The 20,599-nt window shown below is 33.4% G+C and overlaps 1 protein-coding gene across 2 annotated transcripts in view; it reads right to left on the bottom strand.

The window, feature by feature from the left end:
• Positions 1 to 5,418: 5,418 nt before the first annotated feature.
• The window catches only part of KCNJ3 (potassium inwardly rectifying channel subfamily J member 3), a 119,468-nt gene continuing 104,287 nt past the window's right edge, over positions 5,419 to 20,599 (bottom strand). Inside the window, exon 3 of one of the 2 annotated variants that reach the window (XM_010985617.3) lies at positions 5,419 to 6,415. In XM_010985617.3, the coding sequence (XP_010983919.2) occupies positions 5,829 to 6,415 (587 nt within the window). In that variant the 3' untranslated portion in view covers positions 5,419 to 5,828. The remainder of the gene's footprint in view (positions 6,416 to 20,599) is intronic. The other variant, XM_031451417.2, reaches the window with a different exon arrangement.

Below are 20,599 nucleotides of genomic sequence, written 5' to 3'. Positions count from 1 at the left end.
TTTAATCAACTCAACTGGTTTTCAGAACAAGGGCAGCCAGGTACCTCCTCTGTAGGAAGGTGATTACAGAGTCTTAACCTGGGCAATGTCAGTCATTGGCTTTAAAGAAGCAGCTTAAGGATTCTAACGTCCAGTGAATAGTCCAACCATGCCACTGAACAGTAAAGACCACAGTTGGACTTACCCCATACAAGTGCACAGAGCCTCAATAACCCTTTTATTGCCTCGCTAGAAAAATAGATTCAAAATCATATTATTGAAAGATACTAAAAACAGAATGCGGGGAGAAACATTTAAAACACACTCTCAATAATTTGAGAGAGCTAAAATCCTTCACTTATGATACAAGAAAAAGATCCTTTAAAAAAGGAAATAGTTAAGGAACAACAACAAAAAGTTCTTGTTGAAAATTAAAACTACTATAGATGAAAAATGAACATCTTGAAAAGATAAATGAAATCAAATAGATGGATATAAATGAAAGTCATAGAAGATAAAATTAAGAAAATTTCCAAGAAAGTAGAGAAAAAAATACAGAAATAATAAATAAAAGAGGAAACATGAGAATACTAGAAAATCATCCCCAGAGTTCCAAAATCCTAATAATGAGATTTCCAGAAAGAAGGATGAGAGGAAGATGGAGGGGAATAAATACAGGAAAATGCTAAAGAAAATTTTCCTGATGGATGCGAGTTTCCAGACTGAAAGTGCACAGCAAAGCAGATTAAAAATGGATTTACACTTAGAGGCAGAGATTTTGAAAGTTTAGAACACCAGGGAAGATTAGAATATCCTATAAGCTTTAAGGGGAGAAATCAGTTTTATAGAAGGATTAAAACTTAATGGCATCAGATATCTCAGTAGCAACACAGGAAACTAGGAGAAAAAGGAACAATGCCACTGAAATTCAGAAAGAAATTTCTACACTGGGCCAAACACTGTGGCTAAATTAGTGATAAGTATGTATAAATAAGCTAAACAAAAACCACTCTATCAACTCACAGGGGGAGAGCTGTGAAGGGTAGGAAAAATGATCAAAAAACATGGGCTGAAATGCAATAGAGCTTAAAACACTGATTATCTAATTAAAATATGATATAAGAATATTGGAAATTTAAGATAGGTTGCATATTGTAGAGATGTGGTGGGGATCAAGTGTAGAAACAGAACTAGAGCTCATCCACCAAATGGAACATCCGGAAGAAGCAACTGCATATCAATAGAACCACCCAGAGGGCAGGGACTACTCAGGTTTGTGAATTTAATTTAACCCTCTAAACAATCTCTGAGAATCAGTTTTTTCAAGTGTGTAACAGGGATAATTTCTACCATGTAGAGCTGTTGTGAAGATTCAAATAATGCATGCAAATCAGCATGTGAGTGTTTGACTTGCAGAGCTGGTAAAGGATAAGCAGGAGTTAAACTGGATGATATTCTTAGTAAGCAACAAGAAGGAATAAAGGGCCCTACCGTATTTGCTGTCCACAGCATGCATAGATCAAACACAGTCCAAATATTCAAAAACACCTGTGATTTCAAGAAAACTTTATGGGTTAAAAAATCATAATTTGGAAAACAATTCTACTGGATAATGAGGATCATTCTTTTTGAATTCCACTAGTACAGAATACAAGAACTTGACTTTGTGGATTAATTCTGTGAGGTGCCAGAGAGTGGAACACATGACATCATAGAACTCATCTGATCCAAAATTGGGAAAACACCTTCTCTTCGAACCACTGTGAGAAAAAGTAACTGAACACTTTTTTAAAAAGTTCGTTCGATAGTTGAAATTAGGAAAACCGTATTTGTCTGCTTTACTTACTGTGGCTCTTAAAACACGGGTTTAGCAAAGGGTAAAGCTAGATGGTCATGAAGCTTCATCCAAATGCAGATCTCAAATAATTTGCATTAGTAAGTTCAGGTTCCATAATGCTGAAGCATCTCACCAGTAAGAAACCAAAATAAAAGTAACCCTCAAGGAAAGACTTTTAATGGATTGAATCATTGATTTTTTTAGGAATGAAGATTCTTACAATAAACAGAATCAAGTAATATGAGTAATTAACTGTTGGAAAGTAGAAAAATGATGAGCACACTGTAAAAATTTAACCCAATCATACTTTGAAAGTTTAATACAGTTTTTATAAAACTGAACTTGCAGTATTGAATACATAAGTTTATATTTTTGAAACCTAAATGACCTTGTACATTTAAATAATAATAAAATGCATGCCTGACAGTGCAGTTAGTTTGATGATAATTTGAATATGTACAACATAATTCAAGCACAAATTTTGAAGTAGAGCTCTCAGGTGTGCTGTAAAATCAAGCTGAACTCTCTTCATAGGATGAAATGGTAGAGATTTTCATTCAAATAGAATGTAAGCCACTTTCCCCATAATCTCACTTTTCCTACAAGAGAAATAATCCATTATAATCCCATCCTGTTTCCAAAAACGTGGCTCTTGATTTCTGAGACAACCAAATATTTCTCAGAGTAATTAAAGCCATATATGGATGAATTTAAAAGAGCATAAGAATTTTTTCAGAAGTAATTAATGATAAAATATCCTTATTTTTAATTTAATATATATTTACAAAAGTATATTCACATATTGCTGAGGATATTTAAATTGAAGATAAGCATTATCAAAATAATTGTATTTCTTTTATTTACATCATTTTGATAAATAGAATGAAATATTTTACCATGACAGGAGCTATACCATGAAAATCCCATAGAAAGAGACTAGTTTCCAGTCATTAAGTTGAATTATTCAGTTCAATGAACACATTACATTTTGCTTCCAATAGTCATCACGTTGGTGGGCTGAAAATTATCTTGACTTAAGTTGACTTTTACTTTCTTTGATTTGAGATCTTACAAATTCCTGAAATGGAAACACCAGAGGTTTATTTTTCATTCAGTCAATAAAATGCATAATTTTTCACTGCCAGGAAAACATGTCATGTACAGATGGAACAAATGTTACAGGAAATCACTTTGATAAGAAGTCCTGCAGGCTGAAATGTATGAAACTGAGATGACTTTGCTTGGAATGATCAGTGTCAAAAAAAATCAGCAAAATGAGAAGAAAAAAGCAATTCTTTATTTTTATCCAAATATATCAGACTTCATAATTTAGTTTCAACAAAAACGTAGAGTCACCATATATCATCCAAACTGGGACATGGTAAGAGTGAAAGGGAGCACTGTTAATAATTACACACGTACAACAGGTATAAACTGAAACTCTCCTGGGTAAACTGGAACCTAAGATCAGCTTATCAATAGGGGTTAAACTGCAATTACATGCAGAAATCATCCCTCTCCCATACATATGTGGGAAAGATAAGGGAATAGTATTCACTAAGAAAAATTAATTTGGCAAAGTGATTCTTTCTCATCAATCAGGTCTCTGTTCAAATACCACCGCCTCCCTGAGCCAGTCACCTCTCCTAAGATAATCAATCTTATTTCACCCAGTCATTTTCCATCATGTTAGCCTGTTTTCCTTCCTTCAGACCGATATTTTGACTCTCTGAAATCGTCTCATTTGCTTTTTGTCTCCCTCTCCCTACTCTCCTGCCGATAATGCAGTGTTTGAATGAGCAGTGACCTCTTCTGACTTAGTCATATCCAAAGCCACAGGAGCTAAAAATGTCTAGAACATAAAAGGCATGCAAAAATTTTGTTGAATGAATGAATGAATATATTTGGAGAGTTTATTTTTGGTCCTATATTCTCCTTGGTGTCAAAGACAAATTAAAATGACTCTCCAAATTAAAGTATGGCTCTGTTCAGTTTTAAGTGGTTGGACTAAATGATCTATGCAGTATCTTCCACTGATAATAAATATACTGTGCCCCCTGGACCCCCTTCTCTCCCAGCTACTATTTCATTTCCTATATCCAACAAATAAGAAAGTCTGGGGGTCATGGGTAGGGCAACCAGCTCCATTCACAGTGGATGGATGCTCAGAGTTGATCATTTTGCCAGTAACGATTCCCTGGTATATGTTTGCACCTACAGAATTTGATAAAGAGGTAGCCAGAAGGTATTATCATAGTCAATGATAGAATTGTGGATGTAATAATTTTCCAATAAAATCATCACAGGGTTGATAAAAACTGGGAAGTGATGAGAGTCCAAACCAGCCATTAAGATTTACATATTTGTGAGGAGAAAGATTAATTCTGGACAGATTTAGACTGAAATGCCCAAAGAAGTTTTATAGGAAAATCCATCCATGATAATCTGATAAGGAGCACTTATAAATTTTCATAAAAATCTCTGCATTCCAGATCTTTATTTTGCATGTGTTCTTCTGAGGAATGGTTTTGATTCCCACTAATGGGTCATAAATCAGACCTTTGGGTTCAAAAAATATTACTGCTAAAATGATTTTGGGAGGCCAGAGATCCAAGACACCAATAAAAAGAACGTTTACCAAAACAAAACAAAACAAAAAACCCACAAGGGTAAAATATCTTCAGGTCATCTGGTTTTAAATTCTCTCATGTATATACAAAATATTCCTTCTAAATTGAGTGACAGGCATGGGATGAGATAGGTTCCCCAGATGAGGAAAAAAGTCTTTCCTTTTATAACAAATGCCACAAACAAGAGGATGGCATAAAAAAGAGACTCAATTAGACATACACATTTTAAGCATAAATATTATCATCTGTTTCATTGTATTAACTCATAAGGATAAATCATTAGTTTTTAAAATGACAAAAGTCCAAGAAAAAGAATAAAAATGTTACCAATGACTCAGTTTGAAGCAGGGACCATTAATTATGTAGTTTCACACAGATTCGAACATATCCAATGTAACTTGGCTACTGACTGTTACAATGACAGCATTTGTTCAGAGCTCATATTTGCATTAAATCATATGCAAAAGAGATTTCCAGACTTTAATTCGCCCAGGAAAGGGACAACTCTCAAAATAAGCAATGTTTATTTTTCCCCAGTACTAGCAACTTCTAAAAATCATAAGAAATTTTCAGCATATTGGTATGCTTTAAAATTTACAAGTTAAATAAATACTGGTTATATTTCTGCAGGGCCATAAACAGAACAGACTTGTGTGACTCCCTTATATAAAGCACAATTGAAACTCTTCCAGGACCTTAAACAGCAGAAAACATTAAATCAGATTTTAAAATGACAAATAATTTAAGGCTAAAATATTTGGTGTTAATGATTAATGCCAGAAGCCTTCCTAGCCTAATAAAGTAAACATGCACAAGAACTACAACTTCGAACAAAACATCACAATTTTATCAGATATATATGTATGTATGTGTGTGTATATTTATGGATATACATGTGTGTGTATATATAAAACTGTATTTTATACACACACACACATATATATATATATATATATATAGTTTTATCACCCTGAAAGCTATTGATTCATGTTTGGCTTAATACATATTTTAGAAATGTTGTGGAGAGTACCACCTCTTTAAATATATATATATGTATATATATATATATACATTTTCCAGAATATACAATATAAATATACCATATAGAAATCATGCCATAAAACTAAATGCAAAATTTGCACGTTATTGCATGCTGGATGTGATAATACATGCCCGTTAATAAGAACCTCCTTGTGGTGTTCTCCCTTCACAACTTTTCCTTTCTGCACAGTAGCAATATTTGAAAAGGAAGGGTTCTCAAATATGCATATATGACTCGGGGGAAATGTACCTTTCAGATTCCTTAGAGAGGATGATCTCATCCACCAGATATGGGACTATTACTAAATCAAACAGTAAATAATGCCTGAAGGGGTGTTTTGTTATGTGAATCTATCCGAGTTCATTTTTCTTAATTTTGCTGGAAGATTCCCTTCCATCCTGGCTGCTCCTCCTGCCATCTTTTGAAGCTTTGGTGGCAAATCAGCCACTGACTGGCTCATGGGATCGGACAACATTTTGGTGGTTTTGGATACCAGTTTTTCTTCTGAATTGCCAGGTACTGAACTTATTCGTTGAAGTTTCATGGGCAAATCTCCCAAGCTGTAGGCTTTTTCAGAAGTTGTAGAACTCATTCTTAAGAGTTTTTTGGGAAAGTCTTCTCTTCCAGTAATTTTCTGTAGCTTAGATGGAAGTTTGGTACTAATGTCATCAAGTCCATCTAAGCATTCCACAGAATTGTGTCTTTCTTTGCTGTTAGTTATGGCTGGTGCTATTAAAGGGGACGACATAAGTAGCATTTCCTCCTGTTCTTTCACACTGTACGGTGGGGTGGGGACTTCAAATGTTGCATGGAACTGGGAGTAATCAACTTTAAAGAATCCTTCTTCTAAGGAAATTACAGGAAAAAAACGATGACCCCAAAGAACTTCGTCTTCAGTGTATGACGTTCGAGCTTGACAAGTCATCCCTGAAAGCAAAAAGAAAATCCTCGATAAATTATGCATAGTAGAAGCACAGGTTAAGGCAGTTTGAACTAAAGAGTTCATTTTGCTTTCTTATTTAAGCTTTGGACTGTTTATCTGAGAGACTGAATAATAGAATATGTTAAAAGTTGTGATGTATTAATAGCTTTGATACATACACTTTCTTCCAATAAAATACAAAGGGTACTTTTACTCTTCATGTTTGGAAAATAATACATCAAAGCTTAACTAATTGTTTATTATCCATAAACCAAGAAGTAGAAATAGCATAGAATAATTTCATAACACATGTCTTTTCTATAAGGAGATAAGTGGAAAAATCACGTAGTCATTTTCCGTCATTCAAGAAGCAACGTGATATAGGAAACAAACAAAAACTGATTTTGAATCCAAACTTTACCTCTGTGTAAACTTAAGGATACTTAACTGAGTACCACTTTCCTCTTCTGCAAAGTGAAGCATAAAAACACCACTGTCTCATAGGACTTCTATGAGCATGAAATAAAATTATGTGTGCAGAAATGTAAAACGTGCCATGTAATGTCTAAAAATGGTTGGCGTTTATAAATGAGAGCTAAGATAACTATCCCAAGTATTTGCTAAATAAATATAAGTTGAAAATATTTCTATGTTGTATAATGGAAAGTCATTGTACAATGTGATTCTCTTCCTCCTGAGCTTTAAGGCCAGAATGGACTTTTGCTCAAGTTTTAAAAATCCATATGCTGAAATCGGTAATCTGGGCCACTGTGATGTGACAAGTTCTAGTCTTACTATACAAATCTCTGAAACTAGATGCTGGATATTAGATGAAAAATGTCACTATTTATATATTATGTTGCTTGGATATCATGTATCTTATGCTGTTCTGATTTACTCAATTGTATTCTCCCCACAAATCATATATGAAGACTGAGTTACTGTTACATCAGTCAACCTCTGAATATTCATTGTGTGAAGACTGGCAGTACATGAATAAATTAAAACCATATATTAAATTTCAGTTTTATATTAATGAAAAGGTACGATTTTCTGTAAGTTGCCAAATTCGTTACTCCAGTTTTACTATCAGATTTCTATTAAAGACTATTAAAATGGAAAATGATAGATGAATTTTTAAAATGCATCTCTTCAAAAGTTAAGTATAATTTATACAAATAGTAACAGTCTTCTTTCATTTCTATTCTCCCTTTGTCATTTTGCAAATAATTTTATTGTGGTTAAGCCTAGAATACTTTGGGTAAAGAGATATTCTTTCTTTTTCCCCCTGACTAGTATTCACAGATGCAATACTGAGAATTAGGATAAAATGCCTAAGTCAAAAGCCATATTGTAGATAAATGAAATCCCTCATTGAATCCTTCCAAAATCTTACATTATCATTATTATCAGTTACGTATCACCAAGGAATCAGTTGTTATGACATAGGTACTGTCTTTTTCCAGATAGTTTTTAAAGAAATTTATGTAGAAAACAAATGTCCATCTCAGGCACTGTGTTAGGTGCTCTCTCTCCATATTAATTCTAACCAGTATCATCCTAGTAAGAAAACATTCTTATGTCCATTTTAAAGATAAGGAATCTAGTTAGTGTTCAGAGAGGTTAAATCATCCTGAACTTCCTTCCTTACAGATCTAGGAAGTTGTAGAAAAAAGAAATCAGAATGATTACAACTTCTGGTTTTGTTGTTGCTTTTACTTTGCCGTGATATCTCTATTATTTTGGATAGGAAGCTGACTGTAAACTATGTATCAATTTAACTGTCATGGTGGAAGTCTGACAGTGACCAGACATCAGTCTTCAAAATTATTATCATATCAAGAATATCCCCCAGAAATATTTATATGCAAAGATAACAAAGTTAATTTAAAAAGTAATTTGTACATTTTATAGACATGCACATGGTAAGTAGCATTCTGTATTTTCAGATTTCCAGCCTCTGACTAAGTATTTCATGAGGCAAAATTACAGATCGTCACTTATTCAAGAAAGATAAAAAATGTATTTCCTGATATATTTACTTGGCTTTATTTTGAGGAATTTAAATATTGAGTAAACTACCTAGAATAAAGAACAAATATTGATGTTTCTATCCATTAATATATGAAATAATAAAACAAATAAGTACTCTTTATTTGTTTAATTAAAGAAGGATCCTTTAATTTCTTTCCAAGAGCAATCACTCTCATGAATTCTTTATGTATCTTTCCAGTCCAGGGTATTAATTTAAATTTAAGAAAAAAGATTACAAATATATATTTATTGTTAAGTGATGGTACTTCCTTTTCAACCCCATTTTAATTTTTAAAATTCGTGCCATTGAAAATTGATGGTGGGTGAAATTATCTGACATGAGGGCACATAGTCAATATAACTCAGTGTTTACCTTTGTATCCTAGATTTGTGGGTTTGTCCTTTGGTCACTAAAAATGAATGTATATTGAGTTCAAGTAACTTCAGATCATGAACTTTGTTCAATTATTTCTAACAGTAGAGTACCTATTGAAATAAAATTTGATTCCTATCACTACTTAGCCCATATTTAGTGACTTTTTTCTTTACATTCAGAAAGGACTATGAAATTAAAAATCAAAACTCTGCCCCCATTACTGATCATTCTAATAAACCACATTGTTGATCCCCAATGCCTACCTTGAGTTGTTTCCTATGTAGTTATTGGAAGCCATAGAGAAGAACTAGAGAAACTTAAATGGAAGAAAAACTGGGGGAAATAAAATCTTGTAAAATTTTCACTTTGAGGAAACAGGACATTGATAATTAAGGTGCTTAAGGTGCAATGCCATCTACCATGGGAACAGGTATTTCAAGTGTTGTTCACAAAAAAATACCTGTAAGCATTGTTGGTGGATTATTCTGACTGAACAGGAAGGAGGGAATTTTATTTTACTATATGAAATTGACTTTACTTCCTTCCATAGCAAACTAATACTTGAGAGGTAACATTTTTAAATAATTGCAAAATATATAAATTTGGCTTCCAATCACACTACGAAATATCTTGTGAAAATTCTTCAGAGCTCTCTGAGCCTCAGTTTACTCTTCCACATGGTAGGCATAATAATATTCTCTGATGAGGCTGCAGAGAGCTTGAGATAAGTAAAGTGTACAGAAGAGTGCTTGGTATTACACAATGCTCAGTAATAACTGCTTTTGAAAATCATTCTGTGGGTGATCATTTGCATTTGCTCTTTTTCCTGGAAATTAGTGATAATGAATTAATATAAGTGGAGAATTTTGACATATTAGTAACTTGTCCCATATTAGTAGTATAGAAAACTAAAACTTGCAAGATATCAGATAGCAGTTCTCTTTTGAAATAGTCAATTAAACATTCAAAATATTTAAAAATATAAAAAAGATACATTATTCATCTTCCTAATTTTTAGAGTTTCTTACCATTTTCAACCTAATTAGCTAGAATAGCAGGGGAGACTAAGTTTGGAAATTTGAGGTGTGTTAAAAAGGCCTCAGCAAACTGAGTGACCACAACCCATTGTAATACTTTGGTAATTTTACAAAGAACATTTGCCAGCACTTTAAAACCTTTGTTTGTCCTTCTGCTGTTCCTTTTACAGACATTTCCAATTCAATAACATCATCGTTTTAAAGTCTTGGTTTCCCCTCAGAATATTAATGTGCAATCAACATATGGATAACAATATGGAAGCATTATAAACTGGATAACAGGAAACATTATGATGGTCAATCTGCAGTTTAGACCACATGCTAAGGTATAATTGAGAAACTACTTCTTTTTACAAAAGTTACCCCAAAATGGTGTGGAAAAAAATAGAATACTGATTTCAGTTGAGAAGATTTAACGTAAGTATAGTTATGTTTTCTAAGAACATATATGTTTCATAGTATTTTTCCTTCTAGAATGCATTATCTTGTGATATTTCTTATGCTAAGGCAATTTATTTAAAAGTAATCCATGCTTAGATTCATAATGACAAATGCCATTTGAAGCAACATAAATGCAGGTGAATAGCATTATTCAAAAGACACTGCACGATCACACCTCTTAACTGGCAATGCGACTGTTTGCATGTTTTAACCAGATCCCAGACTTGAACAAATGTGATGAAAATCAACACGAGCCCATCTCTGTGGGAAATGGCAAAGTAACAGATGCTGCTGGAACTGCAAATAGCTGGGACTTCTGAATCCTTGTATGAAAAACATTTTGTGAAAAAAATGACTTATTCTGTGCACTGATTTGTGGACAAAAAGGCTGTATATTGTTGTTTAGTCTAATTCATTCTAGAGTCAGTTTCAATTTAAAGAGACAATGCAGTCTAATCTCTCCATTTTTGACTTTTCTGATTCTGCCTTCACACCATTAAGTCCATCTCCTTAACTAAATTGAACCTCCATTCAAATAAGAAGTCGGAAAGCTTTGTAAGTGAAAATGGCATAGTGAGTTGTTATTTGACAAGTCTTTAATTAAACTTTCAGAATACCTCCACCTCTGTTATTCTTTATTGTTTCTTCTGGGCAGAGATAGTACCTACTTGAGGGGGCTACGAGAGGGTTAAACAGAGTATAACTGCAGGCCAAGGGGAATGTCTGGGTCCCATGACACAGAAAATACCAAACAATCAATAACTTCTGCACAGCAGAGCCTTCATCTAAACCTTACTCAGTATAGAAGTTGCTGAGAGAGGGAGAGAGAGAGGGAGGAAATTCTCCATAAGGGTGGCTGTGGCTGTGCTTTCTTTGTGTGCACTAAACAAAAAGAAAAATAAATGCAAATCTCTTTCAATAAGTGATGTAATAATAAGAAGAAGAAGTAACATTGCTATAGGGCCTACTACGTGTCAGATCTCTTTCTGAGTACTGTTCAGAATCTTCACAACAGCTCTTTGAGGAAGGTGTGTGAACCCCAGTATGCCACTAATTAATGTATGATCTTTAAAAAAACGATCAAAGCCTTAATTTCATCATCTATAAAATGAAGACTCACCCTACCTATTTTACCTGGACAATCTGAGAATTAAATAATAAATATATATATTTATATATATATATTTATTATATATATATATATTATATCTTGTACAGTAAACATTGGTCATTTTCATCCAGAAGTCCCTAAAAACAGGCTATAAAACTACAAATTTCACTTACACACATACACACACACAAATGAAAAATTCAGCCAAGTAATATATTTTTTTCTTTTTTAAATCTATTCTTTAAATTGGTAGTGGTTTTTATAACTGAATTGACTAATAGCTTAGCACGCATAGGATGTACTATATCACAAAGTAATTTCCTAGTCCACTCTGTATTGCTCTGAGGATTATTGAATAAGGTCTGTAGCTGCGTCTTCCCTAAAGTACTTCCAACATTTCACTCATCCCCCAAGATGTAATAACTGAAAGGCTCACTTGGCATTCTCTGCACGCTCTCTATTGTGTTGCACTGAGCTGGGCCCAAATTTAAACTATAAGCTTTCTGAAGAGGCATATGATGTTTGGCCTTTTTTAAATCTTGTTTATAAAACATAAAGACACTGTGTACAGTGCTGTTCAATAAAACTAAGGTTATGCCATCAGGCTCTTCTGGGATATAGGTCGCAAAGCTACTAAGAATATATAAATGGCTTCCAGAAACTGCAGTTTTCAAAGAGATGGAATCCCTTTAAAGCTCAACACATTTTGCTCAGACAGATTTTTAGTGAGCAGTAGAGGTTTCTGGCATACATTCAATCCAATATTATCCTCTATTATTTACAAGCACTTGGTCTTACAATGTGTTCTCAGACATCAGTTTGCTATAATTGCCTTAGCTCGGTCAGAGAAGTCTGGGGAAAAAAAAAAAAAACCAAGAAGTAAAATCCATTTATATTTGTTAGAGAAAGTGTCAATAAGAAATTTAGCAATAAAGATTTCAGATGTACTACTTTAGGTTTCTAGGTTCCCTGAAGAACAAAAGAAAGGAAAATAGACTTTTAACCATGACCAATAGAGCAAAATGTTAGATTCCCAGAAAAGAGTAAAAGTGCAAGTGGTAAGAGTTAACAGCAGATGGAAAACATGACAGAGAATTCATTGTTTTACTGCTGAAAATACATTTAAGAGAATCAAGCTAATATTAAGCAAAAGAACATGGGCTTTGAATACAAACTTGAGATTGCTGCTGTTTTAATCATACACTATTAGTGAGGCCTTAGGCATATTACTTCAATGATCTGAACTTTGACTGCTAAAAAGCATGGTTAATAATAAGGAATAATACTTTATAATGTTATTGTAATTATGAATCATATAACCTATTTAATGGGTCGACCATATTATCTGATAAATAATAAAGGTTGAACAATTGGTAGCTATTATCAATCATTATTATTATTGGAGTTCCAATTAGTTGAAAGGTTATTTTTGATGTGTTTCAATTCTTTAGGGATCACTTCATCTCTTAGAATCAACTCAAAGCGAATGAAATAGTTTTCACCTTGCTAGTTCCTATTAATTTGATATAGACCATGTGATCTATACTTATCTGGAGTATGAGGAAAGGCCAATTATTATACACATTATGAACTGAGTCAAGTCTAGCACTGTCAGCCTGGTCTGTCCTGCATAAAAGCGACTACCTTTATAGTAGCAACCACTCCCCTCAAAATACAGTTAACTTCTGTGCTTTGTTGACATGGCACTCTCTTCAGCTTTCCACTCTGACTTCATACCGAAGCGCTGCAGAATTTGCCCAATACACTTTCAACTGATTATCATTCCCTTAGCCTAACGGTGGAAATGTTCCATTCTTAGCACATCTTTTCCTATTTTCCTTCAAGGTACCTATTAAATATGCTTTTTTGCATTGACAATTATAGAATCAAATCTGTTTATGCCATTCTCTTCTCCTGTCAAGGTATGATGTTTAGTTTCCAAAACATCTTAATGGTATATGTATAATGTAACCTAATTACTATTGGGAAATACCCTATGAGCTTGATTCTGAAATACAGAAAATATATTTTTCAAAGGGAAAATGTAATAAATTTCTAGCTTAAAAGAAAGCAGACTATCTTTCAGATAATACTGGAATTTAATTATTTTGGTGAACATTATCCCTAGTCATAGGGAAGAAAATCTTTCGAAATGTTGTCGACGCAGTAACACATGTCAACTTTTTAAAAATGTTACGTACAAATTACAATAATTAAATGTTTAGATTAAACACCCTGTTTTTAAAGATATTCCTAAAACTCTGCTTTAAAATGTCATTCATAACAACTTTGTGCAGTGTATGGACTAAACTGTTTGCGTCCCCTTAAAATTCATAGGTTTCAATCCTAACCCTTAATATGATGATATTAGAAGGCGGGGCTTAGTAACTTTTAAACTTTGTGATATTATAAATAAGTAAATAAACAAATTTAATTAAGAAATAAAAAACAAAGCCCATACTTACTAGAGCGTCTTCCTAGCTCCTTCAAAATCTAAGTTACCATTATTGCTTTGCTCTTTAAAAACCTCAACAACAATAACCACAGCACATAGTAAAAAATATATGCCAGATCCTAAATGTTATCTCTATGTATTGTCATATAATTCTTCCACCATTTTATGAAATACATAATACTCTTTTTTCACATGACAGATAGTGATATTGAGGTATCAGGAGGGGGAGTAGCTTGTCCAGTATCACAAGACGAAGGATGGTTGTAGTCCCAGATACAAACTCAGTCCCTCCAAATCCAGAGCCAGTCTTTATAAGCTCTTAGCTATTCTGCTCCAATTTTCCTAAATGGACAACTTTCCTATTAGTAACTACTGTTTTCCACACATACTATCTGGCTCACGCTATTTCAAAGGCTTGCAATATCCTCTTTCATTTCTCTCTACCTGTTGACATAAACCCTTATATTCAAAGCTTCAATCTCATGTCATTAATTCTATGAAGTCTTTCCTGATTTGTCTATTTTAATGTATTGTCTTTTAAATACGTCTTATTTTCATGCACTCATGCACACACATCCATGTTCCTCGACTACTAGGTTTATAAATATCTCAATGACCTACATAATTGACTTCAATCAGTAATAATACTTAACACTTATTAATATGTCAAACATTGCCTTTCTGCCAGGCACTCTCCTAGGTGCTGAATTACAAGGTGCTATGGCAATGGAGTGAAGGATCAATCCTATCAACCTCCATGTTTAAACCTAGTCTTGAAAAATGAGTAGTAGTTTGCTTCACAGTCCATATCCACCATGTGAGAAAAACACCGTCTGGGATGGGGAAAGACTTATGCACACATTCTGCTGTGTAAGGGCACAACCATTTATACCCGAATTTAGGGTACAGTTCCTGTTTGTTCATTCATCATGGTTACAGGCAAAAATCACATTAGAATATGCTTCTTAAGAGAACTCTTATCCACCTTGGCATCTCTAGTATCCAATATAGTGCCAGGTAGTAGATGCTTAATGCCTTCTTTGGAGAAACAGTAGAAGGAATGGAGGAAGAGGAAAACGGGAAGGTTAAAATAGCAGAAGTGCTATTTTTGGTTAAAATAGTGCAGGAGAAGTCAATTTTTGAATGAATTAGAGCTCGCATACCTATTAGTAATTTATTCACCACCGGTAGAGATTGTCATCAACAAAAAGAGAAGGGATATAATTAATGAACTAGATTTCTGTAATATGATAATCCTGATTGTTTTATATGCTTTTAGGGTGATGATCTATACACTAGTTCAACTCATGAACTCAAAAATTGACTTTGAAACATTTATACTAAGAGCTTCTTATTTTGATTAGTAAAGTAGGAAGGGAATAAAATTAAAATAAATTATATATAATCACTATATAGAATATGACTGATTCATGCACAAAGAATCAAGACATGCTTGCTGATAAATCACATTCAATGGTAACCAGTTTTTTCCTTAGACTTTTGCAAAATTATCCATTGTCAGATGTACATCTAAATACATTTACCAGAGAGGTTTATCTGCATTTAACTGTTAAACCAGTAAATTAAAATATGATAATTAAATTAATTGAATATTTTCAGACACTTGAATACCTGACTACTAGTTAAGTCTACACTTGATTTTAGCCAAAAGGCCGAGAAGCGATTGACTACTAGTTAAGTCTAAAGTTTTGAGGAAATTATTTCTCATGCAACCATAACTGATCACCTTATAAAATGGAGTAAATCCATTTTTATCTGACAATTGAAAACTTGTTTTCCTCTTAATTCATGAGGCTGACTTTTTACATAGGTTGCTACATCTTTCTCAGTCACAAAATATAGCTATTTTTTTTAACATCTTCTTTGGCAGAAATTTAAATACATTTTATTTGCTTGCAGGCTTAGAACAGAGCCTGAACAAATATTTGCAATTCAACAGTTGTTCTGGTTCTATGCTTTGCAGTAAAAGGTGAGAGAATTTTACTTCTACGTTTGCTCTTATGTTATTTACAGAACCTAAGTGAAAAATAAAGTCCCTATCATTTTGTGGGAACTATTACTGAACAGCTTTTATTTTAGGTGTGAAAATGCCACATCACAGTTATAATCACAAATATATGGTATTTTAGCACATGTATTTTAAAAGAAAATGAATGACTGGTATGAACAAGTATATACAGGTCTTCTGAAAGAATTTATCTTTTGCCATGACGTAACAGGCATTTAAAAGTCAAGCTATTAAGTTTCCCTAAACTACATGGTTACTTATCTCCTTACATAGGACTTTAATTTATTTGAATTAAAAAAAAAAAGAAAATCATGCAAAGTAAAAAGTTAAGATATAAAAATGCTGAGGCAAATAGCATATGAGATGCAAACAGTAACTTCCTTAAAACTGACATTTTCAGAAAGGAAATGATAACTAAACTCTGTAGGTTTATGCTAAAATATAGCTCAACTCCTAAGGCAGCCTAGATTCTCTCCCAGGTTCTAAGTGAAAAATGATCTGTCTACAGCATTCTTTTCATGGAGGGACCCAAGATCTAGAGGCAAAATCCTCAACTGGCCCAGTGACCTTGTGGGGAAATTTTATTACATATATCTTTGCAGAAAACTTCCACAGCTAGGAACAGAATATTTACATCACACAAATGATACCAAGATATATACTATATAAAACTATCTAATGTTTGAAGGCTTGGTCATATTACAAAACAGTATAACAAAGGTCTAAATAAGGAAGAAAGAAAAAAGGAAAGGCAAGTGACTGAACCCACTTGGAGTATCAGGAATCAAGTCTTTGGCCAGATGCCCACTTAGAAATCATACCACTTAGAAATCATAAGAGAGAATTAATAAAGAAACCTGGTAAAGAAGAGGTTCATTTTGTGACCATAGATATCCGTAGGTATCAATTTTTGTATCAGTCATAATCAGAAACTACATTCTTATATATTCTACCAATTTTAATAGGTTTGGAGTTACTGATGTTTTACCCTTAGATAGGTCACTTTTTGAACAATAGACAAGAACAAGGATTAGAAAATAATGTCATGCAATTATTTTATTTCAAGTAATATTTCACTCTGCTTGATAAACATTCCTGAAGTTAAACACGATTATATTTCATTTGACCTGAAAAATACAGAACTGTGTATGATTAAATCCTCTCATATATATTGACAAAATTATTCTGAGATCGTTTCATTCACTAATTTGTCTTTGTTTAACAAAAATTCCATAGGGAAAAATGATAGAAATTTATCTGCATTTAGGAGATGAGTCAAGAATAATAGAAATATTTTAAGCCAAGTCAAAAGGAAGAACACTGGAGGTACTGATTTTAAAGAATGAGAAGGGAAGCTGATTGGTGGGATGAGGTGTGGGGAGTAAGTTTTTTTTCAGATGTGTTATTATGAAGTAATATAGATAATCTCTAACAGTATCATCTAAAATTTATTGATATATATTAACATATATTCTAAAGTCTATGCTAAGATATTTTATTGAATTATTTTATTTTCAAAATCCCTGTGGAATAGTTACTATCTCATTTTCAGCTGATAAACCTGTATCTAAAAAAAAAAAACTGGCAAAAAATCTGAACAAACACTTCATCAAAGAAGATATACAGATGGCAATTAATCATATGAAAAGATGCTCCACATTATATGTCATTAGGGAACTGAAAATTAAAACAACAAAGAGATATCACTACACACCTATTAGAATGGCCAAAATTGGGAACACTGACAACAGCAAATGCTGGTGACGAGGTAGAGCAACTGGAACTCTCACTCACTGCTAGTGGGAATGTAGAATGGTACAGCCACTTTGGAAGATGGTGTGGCAGTTTCTTACAAAACTAAACATACTCTTTCCATAGGATACAGAAATCAGGCTCTTTGGTATTTACCCAGATGAGTTGAAAATTTATGTCCACACAAAAATCTGCACACAAATGTTTACAGCAATTTTATTCATAATTGCTAAAACTTGGAAGCAACAAAATGTCCTTCAATAGGTAAATGAATAAACAAATTGGTGTGTATTTACACAAATGAATGTTATTCAGTGATAAAAATAAATAAGTCATCAAGACATGAAAATACATGGAGTAACCTGAAATGCATACTACTAAGTAAAAAGAAGCAAATCTGAAAAGGCTACATACTGTGTGATTCCAACTATATGACATTCTGGAAAAGGCAATAATGGAGAGAGTGAAAAGATTAATTAGTACCAGAGTTTGGGGATGAACAGACCAGAGATTTTTATGGCAGTAAAACTACTCTGTATGACGTCATTATACACTTGTCAAAATTTAGAGTGTGCAACACAAAAGGCGAACCCTAATGTAAACTATGGGCTTAGGCTGACAATGATATGCCAATGCAGGTACACTGATGGTAACAAATGTACCACAGTGGGGCTCAATGTCAACGGTGGGCAAGAGTGCATGTGGAGGTGGGGGTGGAGGGGGAGGAATTGCTGCGAGGGAGGCGGGAGATGTATGGGAACTCCGTACTTTGTTCTCAGTTTTACTCTAAGCCTAAAACTGCTCTGAAAAATAAGGTCTATTGATAAAAAAGTAAATTAAAAAGTTTTTCAAAAGGTAAAAGAAAACAAAACCAAAAAAGCTGATACCTAAGAGAGGTTAAGTAATTTGCTTAAGGCTTCACAGCTTGTAAGTGATGAAGCCAGATTACTTCTGTTCTTGGAATTAACTTTTCCACACCTCAAGGACCCTTATCTATGCTTATTTGCTATATTTCAACCATTTCAGTATGCCATAAAGGTGCAACAAGGCACCATGATGCATATGGTGGGGGGAAAAAAACTGTTGACCTGTTTTCTTGTCCAACAATATCTAAATTTTGATTATTATCATCCATAAAGCCATAACTAGAGGAGTCTTAAATCCTTAAAAAATAATGGAAAAATTACATTTAAAGATGGAATGAGAAGTCACACAATTAAATACCCTATTTTATTGTTCTTAAATTTGTGTATTCTAAAAACCTTGCTCACCACATTAGGCAATACTTAGCCTATTCACATAAGTGTTTATGGGCACATCTCTCTTACTGTGCCTATATTTTATCTCCATAAAATGAATGGATGCCAGAAATAGGTGTATTTTTTATGTACTGTAAGCTAATTTCCAAACCCTAAGTTTAATGTCAAAGTTTCCACAAACAAAGATAATATTACGTAAATCATTCTTTAAAAATATAAGGAAAAAATTCCTCTGTAATTTTAAACCATTATTATTGCTTATACTATTTACAGGGGCTCCATCCTCTCTGATACTGACAGCTCCTAGTTATTTATAGACTGTTGTCATGCTCTTTTATCTACTTCTTCCCTTAAGCAATACATACTCTTTTCCTAATCTTTGTTCAGATGTGAATTCTTACAAGTGCATAAAATATCTAATAAACAGTGGAAAAAGTGGAGCTTACTATAACATACTTATCACATAAGATCTAAGTCTAGGATGGTTATGAAAATATGCTAGGATCTTAATGGATAAATGTTTTGATCACCATAAGAGAAAGGAAAATGTACATGGACTATTTGTCAAGAGAAACAGAAAGTAAACATCCAAGACCTCAATCTGCCAGAGGTGGATTTAACATGATACTTATGAAGCTTAAGCTCCAGGGACTTGCACTAGCACATGTCCTTTTTATTTTCATTCATTTGATAATTTTGTTTTCTTTTTTCTTAAGAAGAACCCCCTCAACTCCAAATTACACAAGCATCCATCCCTGCCTAGCGCTGAAGCCGAGAAGCGCTATAACATGTAATCAAAGCATGGTTCCGTGACTTCGACTGCCCTCCCAATGAAAAAGATCTGCCATTTCCTTGTTGCTGTTGTTTATAATTTATCCGTTCTTAATATTTATTAACTTTGGAAGGAGATTACACATTCTGCATACTTTTTATTGGCATTCTCTATTTCACCTCCAGTACATATCTTATCCATACAAATTGCCACTTGACCACTGTTCTTAATCTGACATCATGCTTCCCCACCCTGAGGCTAGTTCAGAAAACAGCCCTCCACAGAATCTGGCAATTGTCCTAAGGACTCTTCCTTACAATTTCCATTCTTTGATTTCATGGAGAACTCAATAAATGACGGCTCTTCTTAGTATAACCATTGTTATTATATTTTAACATTTACTTTCAGGGACCAAGATCTTATTATACACAAAACTATTCCTATAGTGAAAGGTTGAACTTTTTCATTTCCTTAGAATGCTGGAAAACATCTATCTGATAAGGAGCATCGGTGTTGTATATTGAAGGGAAATTGTACGTATCACCTAAAAAAATGTTTTACTCCAGTCAGTGGGGGGGTAATTGATGTGTTTTATCAAAGGTTGTGATACAGTCTGATAGCATTTTGTAGAAATCACCATGACTGCTCTGTGGGGGAAATATCTGATCAGGGCAAGACTAAAGCAGGTAGACCAGTTTGGAAGCTGTAGTAAAAGACAATGGCTGTGGAGATAGATGGAAAAGATATTTAGGAGGCAAATTTAACACGATTTGAAAACTCATTGTATTTAGAAGGTGAGACACACTGGAGCATGACAATTTCATATTGTTAGAATGAAGAAGATGGATGGACTTGCCATAAATTTTACTTGTACTCCTCATAAGAAAGGGAAGATAAAAATAGTAAATTATATCATACCCTTT

This window comes from Camelus dromedarius, chromosome 4, assembly GCF_036321535.1.
Source record: "Camelus dromedarius isolate mCamDro1 chromosome 4, mCamDro1.pat, whole genome shotgun sequence".
Taxonomy (NCBI): domain Eukaryota; kingdom Metazoa; phylum Chordata; class Mammalia; order Artiodactyla; family Camelidae; genus Camelus; species Camelus dromedarius.
The sequence above is the reverse complement of the archived record's forward strand: the minus strand, read 5'-3'. Positions and strand labels throughout refer to the sequence as shown.